The sequence below is a fragment of the Bubalus bubalis genome, chromosome 11 (assembly GCF_019923935.1).
Source record: "Bubalus bubalis isolate 160015118507 breed Murrah chromosome 11, NDDB_SH_1, whole genome shotgun sequence".
Classification (NCBI taxonomy): Eukaryota; Metazoa; Chordata; class Mammalia; order Artiodactyla; family Bovidae; genus Bubalus; species Bubalus bubalis.
Genome location: NC_059167.1, coordinates 592,894 through 611,668, shown reverse-complemented (window position 1 = coordinate 611,668; position 18,775 = coordinate 592,894). Strand labels below are relative to the sequence as shown.

General features: G+C 45.6%; 1 protein-coding gene and 1 long non-coding RNA gene across 4 annotated transcripts in view; one reads left to right on the top strand and one right to left on the bottom strand.

Moving 5' to 3' along the window:
* Positions 1-8,790, bottom strand: part of RPS6KA5 (ribosomal protein S6 kinase A5) — a 195,892-nt gene extending 187,102 nt beyond the window's left edge. The window contains exon 1 of one of the 3 annotated variants that reach the window (XM_044924608.2): positions 8,526-8,790. In XM_044924608.2, coding sequence (XP_044780543.2) covers positions 8,526-8,601 — 76 coding nt within the window. In that variant the 5' untranslated portion in view covers positions 8,602-8,790. The remainder of the gene's footprint in view (positions 1-8,525) is intronic. The other 2 variants (XM_025295082.3, XM_025295079.3) reach the window with 2 other exon arrangements.
* Positions 8,791-9,148: 358 nt separating this feature from the next.
* LOC123327940 lies at positions 9,149-12,261 on the top strand. The gene is made up of 3 exons (XR_006542571.2): positions 9,149-9,319; positions 10,478-10,545; positions 11,394-12,261. It is a non-coding gene; the product is annotated as an uncharacterized LOC123327940 (long non-coding RNA).
* The last annotated feature ends 6,514 nt before the right edge of the window (positions 12,262-18,775 follow it).

Below are 18,775 nucleotides of genomic sequence, written 5' to 3'. Positions count from 1 at the left end.
CACAAATGGAAAACTCAAAAGTGTTTTCTTTAATTTCAAGAGTTAATCATTTTAAGTACTATTTTAGTACTTAAAAAGAATTATTTTAAGTACTAAGTTCACCTATCTTCCAAAGAATTTGATATATAAAAATATTATTTACACAATTTTTTTTGTCAGGAACACACTAATTATATAAAAAGAGGCACACCTACACCAAAACCTGAGTGTGAAATTTAAAAATTGCAATACCGAGTCCTGGGCTAAAATCTGGGAACTTTACCTCCCTATTCTCCTGCTGCCACGGGGCAGGATGCCTACTGAGTATTTAAAAAAAAAAAAGTGAGCCAGCCAGCTCACTCAAAACTTTAGGTAGTATAAAGTCCAGAGAACTTCCTTGATTTTTGGAAGAACAGCTACAGCTGAACCCAGAGGGGCGCTGTGACAGACAAACATGGCAAGCATGCGGTTCTCCTTTAGACTCAACTCATGTGCCCTGAGGATAAGGCGATGGCACCCACTCCAGCACTCTTGCCTGGAAAATCCCATGGATGCAGGAGCCTGGTAGGCTGCAGTCCGTGGGGTCTCGAAGAGTCGGACACGACTGAGCGACTTCATTTTCACTTTTCGCTTTCCTGCATTGGAGAAGAAAATGGCAACCCACTCCAGTGTTCTTGCCTGGAGAATCCCAGGGACGGGGGAGCCTGGCGCGCTGCCGTCTATGGGGTTGCACAGAGTCGGACACGACTGACGCGACTTAGCAGCAGCAGCAGCAGCGTCTTCCCTGAAAACAAGAGCAATGCAGGAGCGCTTCTACCTCTGAGGTGCACCAAGCTCTGAAAATTGTTCCAGGAGCTCAAAGGAGAAAGCTGTGACGACCCCTCCCTCCCACTGCAGTTTGGGGTTGACATCTCTCAAAAGCGTGTTTAATTGTGACACTTCAGTCAACACATGATGTTACCATGCCAGATGTCCCCCAGAGGAATTTTTGCCAAGCATCAGCTTCTTTTTCAGGGGAGGAATTCAATCCCGCCCACCAGATCACTTGTGTCTCCAGGAATCTGAGGTTTCAGGATTCTTTTTTGCTTTGCAGTATAGAGGTTAATGGCAGGTCTTATACAACAGCTGACTTGCCACCTAAGAAGGTTTTCCCTGACTATGGACCGAAAATACAAAATACACTGGAATCCCCCCAGACTTAAGGGCTGAGATTCCACTTCCTTTGCCCAAATAGATCATTTTCTTAATCTCTAAAACTTGTGATAGAAACTTAAGAACTTAAGATTTTCTTTTAAGGTCTAAGCTCCAGGGAATTAAGTTAGGGTACTATCAATATCCTATTTATACTTTTGACCTTCCCAATGTATCCCTATAAAGCTAAAGATAGAACACAAGTTATGCCTACCCTTCTTAAGGTGAGGAAACTAAAAAAAAAAGGGGGGGGGAATACTATAAAAAATATATGGATACACAAACACAATATACAGCTACACACGTATAATACAGAAAGAAGAGCCGCACTGTTCTCACAGATAACCAAGACTGTCAAATTTTTTAAAGTATCTTGTTGTAGATAATCATTATGTTCCTACAAAGCTAAGTATAAATTAAATCATTATAAATGGAGACATATTTAAAGAGCATCAGAGAATTATTTTTCAATGGGATTCAATCATGGATCCTCTGGCAAAACAGAATTATCTTTTAAAGTAAATCACCACTCCTGACTTTTGTCTATACCAACATTTCCATAGAAATTCCATAGAACACTTTTACTCGACCTCTCTTAGCCTTTCTTAGAAGGCTCTAAGTATGAATGACAGCAACCAAATAGGTAAAATCTTTAATGGGTGGCAGAAATCAATCAAACACATTTTGGGGAAACCAGAGAGAGACATCGCGCTCTCTTTCTCTCACACACACACACACACACAGAGACAAATACCTCTTGTGAATATAGACACAAAAATCCTCTACAAAACACTAGCAAACTGAATCCAGTGTGGTACATAAAAAGAATTATACACATTAACCAAGTGGGATTTATCCCAGGAATACAAGGCTGGCTTAACACCCCAAAATTAATATAATACACCTTGATAAAACAAAATAAAAACACATGATTATCTCCATAAATGCAAAAAAAGATGCCTTTTCATGATTAAAAATACCCAAACACAGAACACTGTAAAGTAACTATACTCCAATAAAAGTTCATTAAAAAAAAAAAATTGTTTTAAAGCTACCTTGGGAAAGAGGAAAAACACACCCAAACTAGGAAAAGAAGAGAATTTCCTCAATCTGACAAAAAGTATCTATGAAAATCCCACAGCTAACTTCATACTTAATGGTGAAAGACTAAAGCTAATATACTAGCTTAGCAACGTCGCAGGATACAAGATTAATAAAAATAAGTTGTATCTCTATATGTTTTCAGTGAACAATCCAAAACTTAAACTAAGAAAATAATTTTTACAGTAGCACAAAAAAGAATAAAGTATGTGGGAATAAATTTAACAAAAGAAGTGTAAATATACACTCTGAAAACTATAAAATGTTGTTAAAAAAACAATGAAAGAAGATCTAAATGAATGGAAAAACATTTCATGTTCATGGATCACAAGATTTAATATGCTAAGGTGGCTGCTGCTGCTAAGTCGCTTCAGTCGTGTCCGACTCTATGCGACCCCATAGACAGCAGCCCACCAGGCTCCCCCATCCCTGGGATTCTCCAGGCAAGAACACTGGAGTGGGTTGCCATTTCCTTCTCCAATGCATGAAAGTGAAAAGTGAACGTGGAGTCGCTCAGTCGTGTCCGACTCTTAGCGACCCCATGGACTGCAGCCCACCAGGCTCCTCCGTCCATGGGATTTTCCAGGCAAGAGTACTGGAGTGGGGTGCCATCGCCTTCTCCGGCTAAGGTGGCAATACTCCCAAAATTGATCTACAGATTCCAGGCAATCCCTACCAGAATTACTGTTGGCTTCTTTATGGAAATTGACAAGCTAATTCTTAAATTCATATGGAAACTCAAGGGACCCAAAATAGCCAAAATAATTCTGAAAAAGAACAAGGTTGGAAAACTGACCATTTCCGATTTCAAAACTTAGCAAACAGTTATAGTCGTCAAGACAGTGTGGTGATGGCTTAAGAACAGACACAAAAAATCATCTGAACTAAATGGAGAGCCTAAAAAGAAATCCATACATCGACAGTTGATTAATTTTTGACAAGGGTGCCGAGAAAATAAAATGGAAAAGAACAGCCTTTCAACAAATAGATCAGAAATCTAAATATAATAGCTAAAATCATAAAACCCTTTGTAACCTTAAATTAGTCAATGATTTTTTAGATACAACACCAAAAGCACAAGAAACAAAGTAAAAAAGTTGGATTTCACCAAAATTAAGAAACTGTACTACCTCTAAGGTTATCACAAAAAGATAATTTTCTCCTATAAACTGGGAGAAAATATTTCAAACTATACTAATAAGGGATCTATATCTACAAAACATAAAGAATCTGTATCTCAATAATAAATTAACCAATTTAAAAATGGGCAAAGGATCTGGACAGACATCTCTCCAAACATATACAAAGCACTCATAAGCACATGAAACGATGGCCAACATCATTAGTCATCAGGAAACACAAATCAAAACTACAGGGAGACACCACTCCATACTCACGGGAATGGCTACAAGCAAAGAGAGAAACAAGTGCTGGCGAGGGTGTGGAGAAATCAGAACCTTTGTTCGTTGATGGCGGGACTAGAGAACAGTGAAGCCACGCTGAAAAACTCAACAGTTTAACATAGACTTACCCCGTGATCCAGTAAGTTTACTCTTAATATCTACCCAAGAAAACTTTGTACACAAATGTACATAGCAGCATTATTCACAATGGCCAAAAGGTCGGAACAACCCAAATGTCGATCAAGTGATGAATGGACAAACAAAACACGGTATATCCATACAATGGAATATTATCTGTCAATTTAAAAAATGAAGTGCTGACACACACTAGAAATTGATGGATCTTGAAAACATCACGTTTAGTGAAAGAAACTAGTCATAAAAGATCACACACCAGGCGACCCTAGTGGTCCAGTGGCTAAGATTCCGCCTGCCAGCTCAGAGGACACGGCTTGATCCCTGGTCCAGGAAGGTCCTATTGCCACAAGGCCACAAGCCCACTTGCCACAACCCCTGAGCCTGTCCGTTAGAGCCTGGGAGCCGCAACCTCTGAGCCCGCATGCCCTAGAACCAGAGCTCTGCAACAAAAGAAGGCACTGCAACCAGAAGCCCATGCTCTCCGCAACTAGAGGAAAGATGGAGCAGCTACGAAGATCCAACACAGCCAAATAGAAGCAAATACACATTAAAAAAAAAAAAAAAGACCACATTTTATGACGTTCCATAATATAAAATGTCCCTAGGCAAATACACAGACAAAAAGCAGAATTAGCAGATGCCCAGGACTGAGGAATGGGTGGTGAGAATGTGGAGTGACCGATAAAAATGGGTAAGAAGTTTCTTTTTAGAGTGATGGAAAGTTCTAAAATTAGATTGTGGTGATGGCTGTATAACTATAAATATACTTAAAATGATTGAATTGTACACTAAAAACAAGTAGACTTTATAGTATGTAAACTGTATCTCAAAAAAAGCTGTTTAACAACAACGAAGACACTGCAGCTTCCACACCAGTCTTCCCTTCGATCACCTGTCCCAGGGGAGCCGGCTGTCACGCCAGCAGGACACTCAGGCAGCTGCACGGAGGGCCACAGAGCGAGGACCTGAAGCGTCCTGCCCACAACACGCGAGTAAGCTGTCTTGAAAGGGCATCTCCTGCCCCAGACAAGTCTTCAGGTGAATGCAGTCCTGGCCAAAACCTTGACTACAACCTCATGAGAGACCCTGAGTCAACACCACCAGGCTAAGCAACTCCTGAATTCCTGAGCCGCAGGAACCACGGTGCTTTAAGTCACTAAGTTTGCGATCATTTACTGCACAGCAACAGATAACTAATACCCGTCTCCTGACTCTATCCTCAGCGTGAGGCTCTCTCTCCTAATGACGGACATCTAAGGAAATGTGTACCCACCAATCCGTCCTCTTTTAAGAGTCTGGTCTCACCCCCATCTGTAGGTTCTCCAGAGTAGTTCTCATGCTAGCAGAACAGGATGCCACTCTCTGGCCTTAGCTGAACAATCCGAAAGTAGGCAGCTGACCAAAGCCAGGCTACTAAAGTCCTTCCCCAAGATTTGCATACCTAAAGCTGATCTAGTACCCAGAGCTGTAAGACCTAAAAGTCAGGGTCTGTCAGCAGCTGAGTTCCTGTCCATGTGGGAAAACGAAGGAGGCCGTCACAGAGACAAGCGAAGATTCAAGGTGGAGACAACAGAGACGACACCAGTCCCTGGTTCCAGCGATGTCTGATGCAACCCTGTCATTTCGGGGGAAGACCACACATGTCCTGCAACCCCAGTATATAATGTGGAACTCAGTACATAAGAGGTAATGAAATATGGAATAAATCAGATAACCCAATATCCTTCCAATAATAATCCATTTTGCTGCTGTTGTTCGACAGTTAGATTTGATTATTTGAAACCTAAAATCCCTAAACTTCATCTTTGCTATCTTTACACTCTGTGCACCCTTCTCTTATAGTCTGACAATATACCCTAACTACTGGTTTACATTGCCTCCTCCCCAGCCAGCAGAGGCCAAGATATTTTCTCTTTTGTGTCATTAGCACCATTTGGCCTAGAAAACAGAGTGTCAAGAAATGTGCATTTAACTGATCTAATCAATCCCTTTCTCTTCATTTTTAGCTTTCATGGTCACTGGTATCCACTAATCAACCACCTAACATCTACAAGATACTGGGACTACAATAAACTTAGATTTTGTCCTGGATTTTCATGCACGCAGTGAATTCACCCAACATTTGAGTACTTACTATATGCCAGGGGCTGAAAATGGATAAAGGACATGGCAGCACCTTACAGTCCAGCATAGACAAGTAAATTATTACAGCTCTGTGTGTTAAATGCTGTTGAAGAGACACATACAGACTGCTAAGCGGTGGGGATCACGGGGGTTTACACTCGGCTTCAGAAGGCAAGACATACGCAGAAAGAGATGACAGCGGAGCAGCACAGCACAGGGCAAGCGCCGAATGAGGACCCTGGCGCTGGAGTAACCTGCACGCTCCAAGAAAAGATGCTGTTACTGGGTGATCTTCAGACCTACACGAACCAACAGCTCCTGAGAGCTATTATGCACCAAGCAAACTGCTTAGCACTTTTCCAACAGTCTCCTTCAGTTTTCATATTCTGTAGGTGAGAGAAGTGAGTCTGAAAGAGTGAAGTGACCTGCCCAAGTCTACACAGCTAGTAACTGGCAGAGCTTGGATTTAGAACAAAGTCTAGAATCTGCCTGCAGTGCAGGAGTCGCAGGAGACTTGAGTTTGATCCGGGTCAGGAAGATCCCCTGGAGGAGGAAATGGCAACCCACTCTCAGTATTCTTGCCTGGAAAATCCCATGGACAGAGGAGCCTGGTGGGCTACAGTCCATGGGGTCCCAAAGAGTCGGCACAACTGAGCACACAGTTTTTCCCATTCGATTCCACATCCAGGCACGCTATGCTACTTGGTCTACACCACTGGGACCCTGTCCGTGTCTTTCCACGTAACTTGTATTGCCTTTTTGTTCATCCTACAGCAGACAATACAGTGTTGAGCACAATCGAGGAATCACCGACTGCTGACCTGATATGACTATATGTGTGTCCACATCTTGGGAAGCAAGGTACCACGTCAGATCAAGTTACTGCAGCGCCTTTTACAGCCGCGTATGCTGACAGGAGCCCAGCTGGCTGAAGATGACTGAATCTCTCAAGTTGTATTTTAAGTGTTTTTGACCACCGTATCCGGTCAGTTGTTTCAGTGTTCAGCAATAAATCAAAGTGACTGTTCTGTTCCTTTGACAGTTAACAGTACTAATGAATTCAGTATAATTTCACCATCTATCAGAAAAATCTCTAAAAATGCAAACTTGAAGCTGATGATTCACATAGTTAGTAGAGAAGGGAAAATAAAGCAGTACTCATTGTTTTCTACAAAACTAGCATTGTTTGCAAAACCCAGAAAGTGAGCAGTTGGTTGACTACTAATCAAGCAGGTTGCTCCTTGGTCATTCAGCAAAAAGCTGCTTACTGCACCATGGTCAGTGGCTGAGGACACATGACTTCAAGCAGCTTTTGCTGTACAGCACGAGTCTACATATATGAATCAGTGAATCGTTACGTAAGAAAAGAAAAAGAAATTCAAAATCTCCACACCAAAAAGCGCCTGACACTGAGCCTGGCCCAAATCAGACATTAATACAAAAGAAATGCTTATGGAATAAAGTATTGAATAGCCCTTTGAAAACATCAGTTGTCTGTTAAGCTGAGAGAGGAAAATCAAACCAAACAAGTCCACACAAGTTACATTAGGAACTCCAAAAAATTATGGAGTAACTGGCTCAAGATACATAACAAACTCATATTGACCCCCCCAAAAAAAACTTTTAAGCCAATGTTAATGTTGAAATAAGTAAGCATGCATTTGACACCCCTCTTAAGTCATCACACTGGCGCTCAATGCCAAGCAGCAATAACAAAAACTTAAAGAACAAGTGACAGATATAACTTTGCAATCTGTTCAAAATTATAACAAGGTGTGCTAGGCACACAACCTGAAACCTACATAAGCTCTGTCCCTACACAATAAAAGAATATCCCAAGATGCCAAAGAAGCTGAATCAAAATTCTTAACACTCACAGAAATATTTAATAGTAAATAATGAACAACTCGTTAAAATTATCTGTTCGGAAATGAAAAAGGATCTCTAACAGGGAACTGGACTCCACAAATATAAACCCATTCTATACTGATTAGTCTGAAGAAGCGTTTCCCATAAGGAACATCCCAGACCCACAAGGAATAAAGTAACAAGTATAAAGCCTGAGTCGACTGGAGAGACCCCAAAATCAGCGCGTGAGCGCCGTAAGGGGGCTCATCAGCCGGGTTTACCTGGAGCTTTGAATTTACTGAGCCTCCTCAAAAGACCTTTGAAAGAGACTCAAGGCCAAGTACGGTACTTCACTGTGATGGCTCGTAAAGCCCTCAGTGCCTGCAGCTCTGAGGCTGGACTCCACACGGCCGGCGGACAGCCGCCCCTTCCCCGCGCCCAGGACGCCGGCACCTCAGGAGCTTCCAGGGAGGCGAGAGCGGGGGAGCCGCGCTCCGAGCTAAGCGTCGCTCCCCCCACAGCGAGCAAGGCGCGCCTCACAGACGCGTGAGGGGCAGGTGCGTCCCCGGGCGGGACGGGGCGCGAACACACCTGGGTCAGGCAGTGCCGCGGCCCTAGCCCGGCCCGCCGCTCACTCCCGGGAAACTTCGGGCCAGCCGCCGGGGGCCCCCGGGACCCCCGCCCCGCCCCGCCCCGCGCACCCCCGCGCCGAGCCCGGCCGGCAGGGGGCGGGCCGCTCACCCGTCCGCAGCTCGTGCTTCACGACGCGGAGCTGCTCTCCGCCGGCGTCCCCGCCGCTGCCGCCCTTCTCCTCCATCTTCCCCTCGCCCGAGCCCGCGGGCTGCTCCGGGGCGCCCGGCCCCTCAGCTCCCGCCGCGGCCCCTGGAGCCGGGGCGCGGCCGCTCGGCTGCCCGGACGCCGGGGCGAGCCGCTTTCCCGCTCCCGCCGCCTCCCCTCGGCGGGCGCCGCTAGTACCGCGCAGCCACTCCGCCCCGCTCCCCGCCTCCCCCGGAGCCGCCCCGCCCACAGCCAGCAGGGTCGGCGGCCTTGCGAGTCGCCGTCGCCGATTGGGCGCGGGCCGCGCGCTGCCGCCAGCGCCGGGCCCCGTTGGGCAGCGCTTTCTGACGCGAGGCGAGCCGCCCCGCCCCGCGGCTCGAACTGTTGTTGCTCGGCGGGCGGCAGGCGAGGGAGGAGCGCGAGCAATCCGATTGGTGAGCCTGGCTTTTGCTCCGCCCACCTGCGCTGCTGCGCACGCGCGGTCGGAGCCTTCCCGTCCCCGACATTCCCAGGACGGCCACGCCCCTTATCCCCCAGCTCCGATCTGTTGTTAGTAAACAGTCTAGTAGTCTGGAGGCGCTCGGGGCCTGTGATTGGCTGTTGCCGAAAGAGGCGGGGAGGGCTGATTGGACGGTTTGGTCCGCCAATCACCATGGACAAAGGAGGAGCCTGGAAGCAAGCGCCTCTCACGCTCGCGTTTGCAGGTGTTCGAACCTCAAGGCCCCAAGCATTCCAAGGTGTGCGCCTGCTGGACGACGGTATGTCTCTAAAAGATGTTGCTCGTCCTAGTGAGTCCTAAACAAAGTAAAGTGGAGTTCGTGCTTGAGTACAGATAGTTCTTAGACATTTCAAAAATTCACAATCCCAGCTCTCCTTGAGGACTTTTGCAGTGGATAAACATTTTCATTTTGTACTCGTTCAGATGGTAAAGAATCTGTCTGCAATGCAGGAGACCTGGGTTCATTCCCTGGGTCAGGAAGATCCGCCTGGAGAAGGGCATGGCAACCCACTCCAGTATTCATGCATGAGAATACCATGGACAGAGGAGTCTGGCGGGCCACAGCCGTGGGGTTGCACAAAGTCCCCAACACGACTGAGCGACTAACACTTTTTCTTTTCAGGCGCCAAAAGGCTACATAAATTAATAAAATAGAATACAAATCCTGCCTCTTAGCAGCTTTCAGTAGGACATGAGAAACAATCTGTGTGTATACACAGGAAACTTTAAAGCAGGATTTGAAATAAAACAGTTATACAACCCTAGAGAATTGCACAGATGCCAATAATTGTTCTCAGTAGAGGAGCTGAGGACAGCTTTTAGGGCACTGAGGCACTTGAGATAACCGACTTAAAGCATGGATGAAATAGAAGCACCAGCTGCAGATATTTCATACAGAGATAGTAACTGTGAGCTAGGCTTGGAAGTAGAGAAGACAGGGGTGGGTCATGACTGCTAATGCTGGGTGGAGATATGATGTTAGGAACATAGTTGAAAAGATAAGCCTTGGCAAGATAATGGAGAATCTTGACTCCAATATTAGGCAGTACAGATTTTGTTTAGGACAGGATGAGGAACCACAGGGAGTATCGGTGATGTCAGAGCTCTTCTCTTGGATGTTAGCTTCGGTCGTAGTGAGAAGATAGCCTGAGGGAGGAGGAGAAATGTGGCACAGCAAGAATACTGTCGCAAGGTTCGAGCTTACCAGGATTTCTGGCCGTGGGCATGAGAATGGGAAAAGGAAGGAATTAAAGATGGACACTTAGATAGCATTCGCATAAAAGTGGATTTTTAAACCAAGCAGGAATTAGATTAGGAGGTCAGCAAACTTTTTCTATAAAGAGCCAAATAGTAAATAGTTATTTTAGGCTTTGCTGGCCACAGTCTCTTTCACAGCTGTTCATCTCTGCTCTTTCAGTGTGAAAGCAGCCAGAAACAAGCACACTAATGGATGTGACTGTGTTCCAATGGAACTTTATGGACACTGTAAGTAAATCTACATAATCTTCACATGATTATATATTCTTTTAATTCTTTTCAAACATCCAAAAATATAAAAACAATTCTTGGCTCTTGGGCCATTAAAAACAAAACAGGTAGGAAATCAGATTTGCCTGCAGGCCATAGTTTGCAGACTTGTGGCTTAAAGTGCCATTGAAAAGAAGCCAAGATGCTGCAGGAGCTCGTTCGGGTGGTTGCCTCAGTTCCTGGGCTTACCTGCATGGAACATTCCTCCCACTAAACCAGGACTGTCTACTTACTTGTCTTTCTCTTCCACAAGTAGTATGCTCTCTGGAGCAAGGAAATGACTGTGTGCAATTGTTCATTTGTTCACTCAGCGACTTTTATGCCAGTTATGAACCAAGTTTTGTGATGGATGCTAGAGACACAAGGGGAGCCAAACAGATGTAGTCTTTGCTCTTATAGAGCAGATAGTCTCAAAATGGAAATGAGCATTAAATGATCACTTAAAGGAATGTAAACTTTCCAATTCAATCATGCTATAAAGGAAAATTATAGCATGCTACAATAGAGGACATTGGGGGGACCTATTTAGGTTAGAGGAGCTTGGAGGCCTGTATAAGGAAGTATCTTTTAAACTGATTCTTTAAAGATGAGTAGATTTTAACCAGGATGTGGCAGAGACTGGCCTGATGCTCACCAATCTCGTTTCCTCTTCCTAGACACACAGGAAAAGTGTGTTTTTTCCCCTTTGCAGTTAGGCTAGGGTCATGTGACTATGATCTTGCCAGTGGGGTGTGGGCAGATATGATGTGTGCCATTCCAGGCCTGGCCCCATCCAGAGTCGTTCATGCTCTGTTCTCTTTACACAGCAACTGAACTGTGGGCATTCCACAATTTAGACCAGCCCGGAACCCCTGAGTCTCCACGTGAAGAAGAGCCGTCCTGACCTCCATCAGACTGAGATGTGAGCAATAAGGAAATCTTTTTAGGCATCACCTATTGAGATGATGGGGTTGTTTGCTACCAAAGCAGAAGCCAACCTACCCTGACAATTTCAGAAGGGAATTGCTGCGGGGAGAGAACTCTAAGGAAGATGCAGATGCAAAGTTCTGAGACTGACAAAGAGCCAGTTGTATTCTAGAGCTTGAGAGAAGCAAATGGGGCTGGCTTAACATGGTAAGCAAGAGATGAGGTGAAGGAGGCAGAAAGAGACTTGATGGTAAAGTTTGTGGCAAGCCTATTGATAATTTGGGAGTTTTTCCTATGTGAAGTCAAAAGGGGGAATGATAGAGTTGAGGAAGTATTTCCACAAGGTACTGTGCGGTTAGTATTTGGAGAGTGGGCTGAAGGGAGCAGGAGGGATACAGGGAGACCAGTTAGGAATTTATCACAGTAGTCGGGGTGAAAGATGATAGCAGGTGCTATGGATACGGAAAAGAAAGGGAAGGCGTCCAGGTACATATCTTAGACTTCATGGAGGATTGATTTCATTGATGAGGATAGAAGGAATGTCTGAAATGACATCAAAGTTTCTAGCAGGTGCAACTGCGTGGATGGGAGAGAAAGGTGGCACTGTGTAAGGTGGGGGGCGGTGAACTAAAGGAAAAGCACATCGCACACAGAATACTGAGTTTAATTTTGAAAGCAACCATACTGCAAATAAAAATTAGTTAAGATCAGTCCTGGGTGTTCATTAGAAGGACTGATGCTAAAGCTGAAACTCCAGAACTTTGGCCACTTCATGCGAAGCGTTGACTCATTGGAAAAGACTCTGATGCTGGGAGGGATTGGGGGCAGGAGGAGAAGGGGACGACAGAGGATGAGATGGCTGGATGGCATCACCGACTCGATGAACGTGAGTCTGGGTGAACTCCGGGAGTTGGTGATGGACAGGGAGGCCTGGCGTGCTGCGATTCATGGGGCTACAAGGAGTCGGACACGACTGAGCGACTGAACGGAACTGAACTGAATGAAGATAAGGAGACTCTGACACAGGCTACAGCATGCATGAGCCCTGAAGATGCTACGCTGAGGGAGGTGAGCCGCCGCCGAGGGAGGTGAGCCGCCGCAGAAGAGCAAATGCCGCATGGCTCTATCTATCTGAGGCACTGAGACAGAAAGTAGACTCGTGGTTGCCAGGCTGCGCTGAGAGGACTAGGACGTTATTGTTGAGTGGGTACAGAGCTTCAGTTTTGCAAGATGAAAAGAGTTCTGGAGATGGAAGGTGGGGATGGTTACACGACAATGTGAATGTACTTAGTGCAACTGAACTGTACACCTAAAATAGTTAGAATGGTAAATTTTATGTTAGGTGTATTTTACCACAATTTAAAAAATAAAGAATTCTAATAAAAAGAGTTTGAGACACTCAATGCCTATAGTACATAGCTATGTGTCTGTATGAGTCTGGATCTCTGCAGAGAGGTCTAGGGTAGAGGTAGAAATTTAGGAATCACTGACCTGTAGATGGTATTTGAGGCCAGAGGCATCAATAAGATTAAGCGGGGAGAGAATGTGAAGGAAAGAGAAGAGGAGCCCAGGACTGAAGTCTAGGAATTTCAACAATGACATTGAAAAGCTGAGTCGGAAGTGCAGAAGGAAAACCCGGAAAGTTTTCTATCTTGGAAGCCAAGGTGTTTCAAGAAGGAGGGAGTGGTCAGGTGGGTTCCATGCCCTGAGTGGTCACGTAGATGAAAGCTTTCATAAATTTGCCGGCTTGAGTGCCACTGGTGACAATTTCCTATGCAGTTTTGGTAAAGCAGGTGGGAGGTGAAGGAGCGGAAACTGCGCACGAGGAACATGTTTCTCAAGGAATCTGCTTCTGAAGGGAAATAAAGAAGGGAGGCCCTAGCTGGTGGGGTCCAGGGAGCTTATTTGTGTTTTTTTAACTTTTTAGTTTCAGATAATTTTTACATTGCAAATCACTTGTCGGGAAGATCCGCTGGAGAAGGGATAGGCTACCCACTCTGGTTATTCTCGGGGGCCTGCAGTGCAGGAGACCTGGGTTCAATCCCTGGGGTGGAAGATCCCCCTGAGAAAGGAACAGCACTCCAGTATTCTGGCCTGGAGAATTCCATGGACTGTATAGTCCATGGGGTCACAAAGAGTCGGACACTACTGAGCGACTTTCACTTTCACTTCTTTGCAAAAAAAAATATATTACAAAGTTTCCAAATACCCTCCATCTAGCTTTTCCTGAGGTTAATATGTTACATACTATAATTTAGCTGTCAAAACTGAGAATTAACCTTGGTACAATATTGTTAAATACATTATAGACTCTACAGATTTCATTTTTTTCATAAAAATGGTTTCCATATTTTTTAATGATTGAAAAAGAACTAAAATAAGAAGGGACCCATGACATAGGAAGATTATGTGAGATTTAAATTTCAATGTGCCAGAATCCAATCCATTTTCCTACACTACATTTGGTGGTCCTGGCTCTTTAGTCTTCTCCAATCTGTTCAGTTCAGTTCAGTCGCTCAGCCACGTCCAACTCTTTGCAACCCCATGGACTACAGCACGCCAAGCCTCCCTGTCCATCACCAACTCCCGGAGTTTACTCAAGCTCATGTCCATTGAGTCGGTGATGCCAACTAACCGTCTAATCCTCTGCCATCCCCTTCTCCTCCCACCTTCAATCTTTCCCAGCATCAGGGTCTTTTCCAGTGAGTCAGTTCTTCGCATCAAGTGGCCAAAGTATTGGAGTTTCAGCTTCAGTATCGGTCCTTCCAATGAATATTCAGGACTGATTTCCTTTAGGATGGACTGGTTGGATCTCCTTGCTGTCCAAGTGACTCTTTAGTCTTTTCTTGCCTTTCATGACCTTGACTGTTTTGAAAACTACTGGTTACGTATTTTTGCAGTATGTCCTTCCATTTGGATTTGTCTGATGTTTTGTTTATAGTTGAATTGAGGTTGTGCATTTTTGGCAAGAGCCCCACCGAGGTGGACATGCTGTGTCAATTCATCATATCAGGGGTACCCAGGGATTGAACTTGAGTTTCCTGCATTGCTGACAGATTCTTTACCATCTGAGCCACCAAGGAAGCCCAATCAGGGGTACAAGAACTTTATATTCTTATTACTTGTGACGTCACCCTTGAACACTTGGTTAAGGGTGGTGTTGCCAGATTTCTCTGAAGTTATTCTTTTCCCGTTGTAATTAATAAATATTGGGAGGGCGAGTGAGATACTTTTAGACTATGCAAATATCCAGTTTCTCTTTAAACTTCTGCCCACTGATTTTAGCATCTTTTGGTAGGCATTGCTTACAGCAAATGACTATGATATTCTGTTGGTAATTTTCTATTCAGTTGTATTTTAAGATGAAAAGTACTGGAACATGTTTGGATGGTGGTGGGACGGTCATGGAGGAGAGGTTGGAGAACCAATAAAGAAAACCTCTCCAAGAGTGGACGGGGTTTGGAGCCTGAGCTCTCTGTGAGGTTTGCCTTTGATGGGAGGAGGTGTCGCATCCCTCACTGTGGCAGGCAGAGGGAAGCGGGGCTAGAGGCAGGCCTGGACCAGCTTGTGGATGTGAGGGCATCTCGGTCCTCTCATCTCAGCGTCCCTGGCATCTCACATTCGCTGAAACCCAGCAGAGGCTTTCAGTGAATGTTTGTTAAGTGAATGGAAGAGAAAGCAGGAAGCATGCCTCTAAAGAGTAGGCACACTGTGGCCGATTCGTGCTGACGTTTGGCAGAAAACAGCAAAATTCCATAAAGCAGTTATCTTTCAATTAAAAATAAATAAATTTTAAAAATAAAGAGTAGGTATAAAAAGGCTCGCTAATTGTGGATATAATCTCAGTAAAGCAGGAATAGGCTCTGTGAGCTGATCCCACCTGTAAATAGCTAAAAACTATACAAATGTGCACACACGTAGCAAAAATTTCAGATAGACAATTCAGACAGTCCAGCCCTGTGCTGAGGGGTAGGGGAGACGGGATAAGATGGATTTGGATTTAAGGATAGTGGAAACAGTTTGGAACAGTCTCTGTAGAAAACAGATACTGTGGGACAGCTTGGGTGACAGCTGACTAGCCCAGGCAGCTCAGGCGGGGTTTGGAGATAGGCAGCTGGGCGACAACCTGGTTGAGATGAGTGGCCCTGGGGCCCAAGCTGGTTGAGAGGGCAGTGCAGCCAGCCCTGAACTGCTCACCTGGGACCCCAGAGTCTAGATCAGGAGTCGGAGCTGATGGAGACGAGTGAGACAGCACTTCCCAGTCTTGGCTGCACACTGGAGTCAGCTGGGATACTTAAAAATGTATATGTATTTCCATCCCTGAAAAGTGTGAATTAGTTGGTCTGAAGCAGAGCCTGGACTTTACTATTATTTTTTTTATAAGCTCCCGAATGATTATAATGTAGAACCAATTTTGCAATGTGCAACTCTAACCTGCAACCGTTAGAGTAGAGGATGGTAAGTAAGAATGAGTTAAAGTTTGGAAACAATGGCAACTTTTCAGAGGTAGCGATGATGCTAGATAGAGTAGGAAGGAAAATTAAAAGTCAGTGGTTGAAAATGCCAAATAAAGTGGGTGTGCGGGGCTTACCTGACGAGGCAGTGACGTGAGAGGCTTCACCGGCGGCTCAGTGGTAAGGAATCCACCTGCCAGTGCAGGAGACACAGGAGACTCGGGTTCAATCCCTGGGTCTGGAAGATGCCCCAGAGGAGGAAATGGCAACCCACTCCAGTATTCTCGCCTGGCAAATCCCATAGACAGAGGAGCCTGGTGGGCTACAGTCCATAGGGTCGTAGAGTCAGACACAACTGAGCGACCAAGCGTACACACATGGTGAGCGGATGGTTGGAGTCCAAGGAGGAAGCGTGTTGAGGAGGAGTGAGAGGGTGGACAGGGCTCTGGGTGTAGCTCTCCCTCCTGCCCTGAGAGATGGACAAGTAGGGAAAGCAGATCTGTGCACGACAGGGCTGGGAAGGACAGGGCATCCAGGAGAAAGTCAGGTTTCTGCCAAGGCTGGGAAGAGTGACAGAGGAATAAGCTTGAAAATAGGATTGCTCCCCCTAGGAATGGCCTTCCGCCAGGCTTGCTGGTACTCGGTGCTGGAACGGGGCTCCCCGCTCAGCCCGTCGTCTTGTGGGCCTGCGTTCATGGCATCCTGCCGTGCGGGCCTCTTGCCCTTAGACGGGGCTCTGGGGAGGGCTGAAGCACAGCGGCGGCGGAGAGCCTGCCTTGTGTAAGCCCTCAAGACCCAGCGAGCCCGTTTTCACGCAGTGTGAGCTGCAAGCTCGTCATCTTTGACTTTGTAAGAACTGGGAATCTCCAATCTCACCACCTCACCCCTTTACGACCCCATGGGCTGTACCCCGCCAGGATCCTCTGTCCATGGATGTTTCCAGGCAAGAACACTAGAGTGGCTTGCAATTTCCTTCTCCAGGGGATCTTCCCAACCCAGGGATCAAACCCACGTCTCTTGGACCTCCTGCATGGGCAGGTGGATTCTTAACCACTGCACCATCTGGGAAGAACCTCTTTACAAAAACAAAAAATGACGTTGTCATCCTCTTGATTCTGTTTTTGGCTCTGTCAGAACCTCCCTGTGTGACATAGACTCAGGACACTTAAGGGGCTCTCTGTAGGCACAGAGGCCGACAGAGTCAGGCAGTGTGACGTTCATACTCTCAGAAGTCAGCCATCCACCACAGGATGGATATGTTGCCACTGTTCTCAGCAAGGAGGTTGGGAAGCCACACACACCTGGAGGTCACAGCTAGGAAGGAAATCCTGTGATGGGGGAAGAGCGTTTAGACAGTTTCTCGTTCTACTTCTGGGTGTCCCATATTGAACCCTTCAAATGAGGCCACTACGGAGCCCTTGACTTAATCTGAGGATCGGGTCTGAGATCCAACTGTGTGGACCTGTGCCAACCCGTGCACAGCTGGGAGAGGCCGTAGAGGCATGCACGTCACAAACAGATCCAGTTAAAGTTAGCCAAGACATTTCACTCCCTTCCTGCTCACACACACCCCCCCAAATCCGGAAGCAATGAACAGCAAAGCAAAGCAAAAACACAGAAAAAGCCCCACTTTTAATGAAACAAGGAAACTCTCAAAACCTCAAACCACAAACCATGAAGTGTGCCTGCCAAACACTGTAAAATTCTGCACTGAAATTGGTGAAATGTGGAGAGCCAACGTACACTGCCTCCAGCCTTGAGCCGGAAACACCTTTTCTTAGGTGTTGGTGTCATACTCCCAAGGGACCAAATCATCAATCCTTGAACTGGAGTGGGATTTCCCAAAGGCAAGGGGGATCTTCTGTTACTGGGGGAACAGGAGGTAAGTCTAGGAGACACATGGAGAGTCATTGAATTATATCAAATAGTGCAATGAAAAGGTGATCCATTTGGAGCTAGGTTTCACTTGTGATTACATCAAGAAGACAGTCTTGGTTTGGTGCCAAAGGCCATTAACTTATTTCTCATTTATACTAATCTCTCTTTCTAACTAGAAAAATGCAGACCTCAGACAAGTGTGTCTAGCTAGAACTTACTGTCTGCTGTGTTTTCATTGCCTTATAATAGTTACTTCCTATTTACAGCCAGTGATACTGGCTTTTCATTTATGATAATGATATGCTTCCATTTTAAATAAGTAAGAATTTGGAATTGGTTCAAAAAAGAATGTTTATTGTAACAGAGGTGATATGCAGATGAGGCAAAAATTTAGAAGTGGTACCCAAATGACTGAAATTTAGATTTGAGTAACAAGATCCAATGGACAGAGGAGCCTGGTAGGCTATAGTCCATGGGGTCACAAAGAGTTGGACACTACTGAGCGACTTCAGTTTCTTTCTTTTCTTTCAACAAGACCCAGGGGCCCCACAATAAACAGGTAGTATTCTTACAGAAACAGAAACAGGATGAGAGCACAGAAGGTTGACATTAAGGAGAAACCAGGGTGACATTTACTTATTTCTATTATATGTGACCTGGCCTCCAAGCCAAAGAAATCTCCTGGAGGCCAGAAGGTGAAGGCAATGGAGAGGGAATTGCTAGATCATTGCCAAGAGTCTAGATGAAGAGGGCCTTGCTGAGGGTCTCAGGAACCTCTACAGCACCCAAACCTGAGGACCCAAGAGACATTCTTTATGGATAGGAAATGAACAGACTTGGAATCACACCAAAGTAAAGCTACCAAATGTCTCTATGGCCTTCTTCTACCTCTTCCCATGCTATTGAGAAGTGTTGGTCACTCAGTCATGTCCAACTCCTTGTGACCCCAT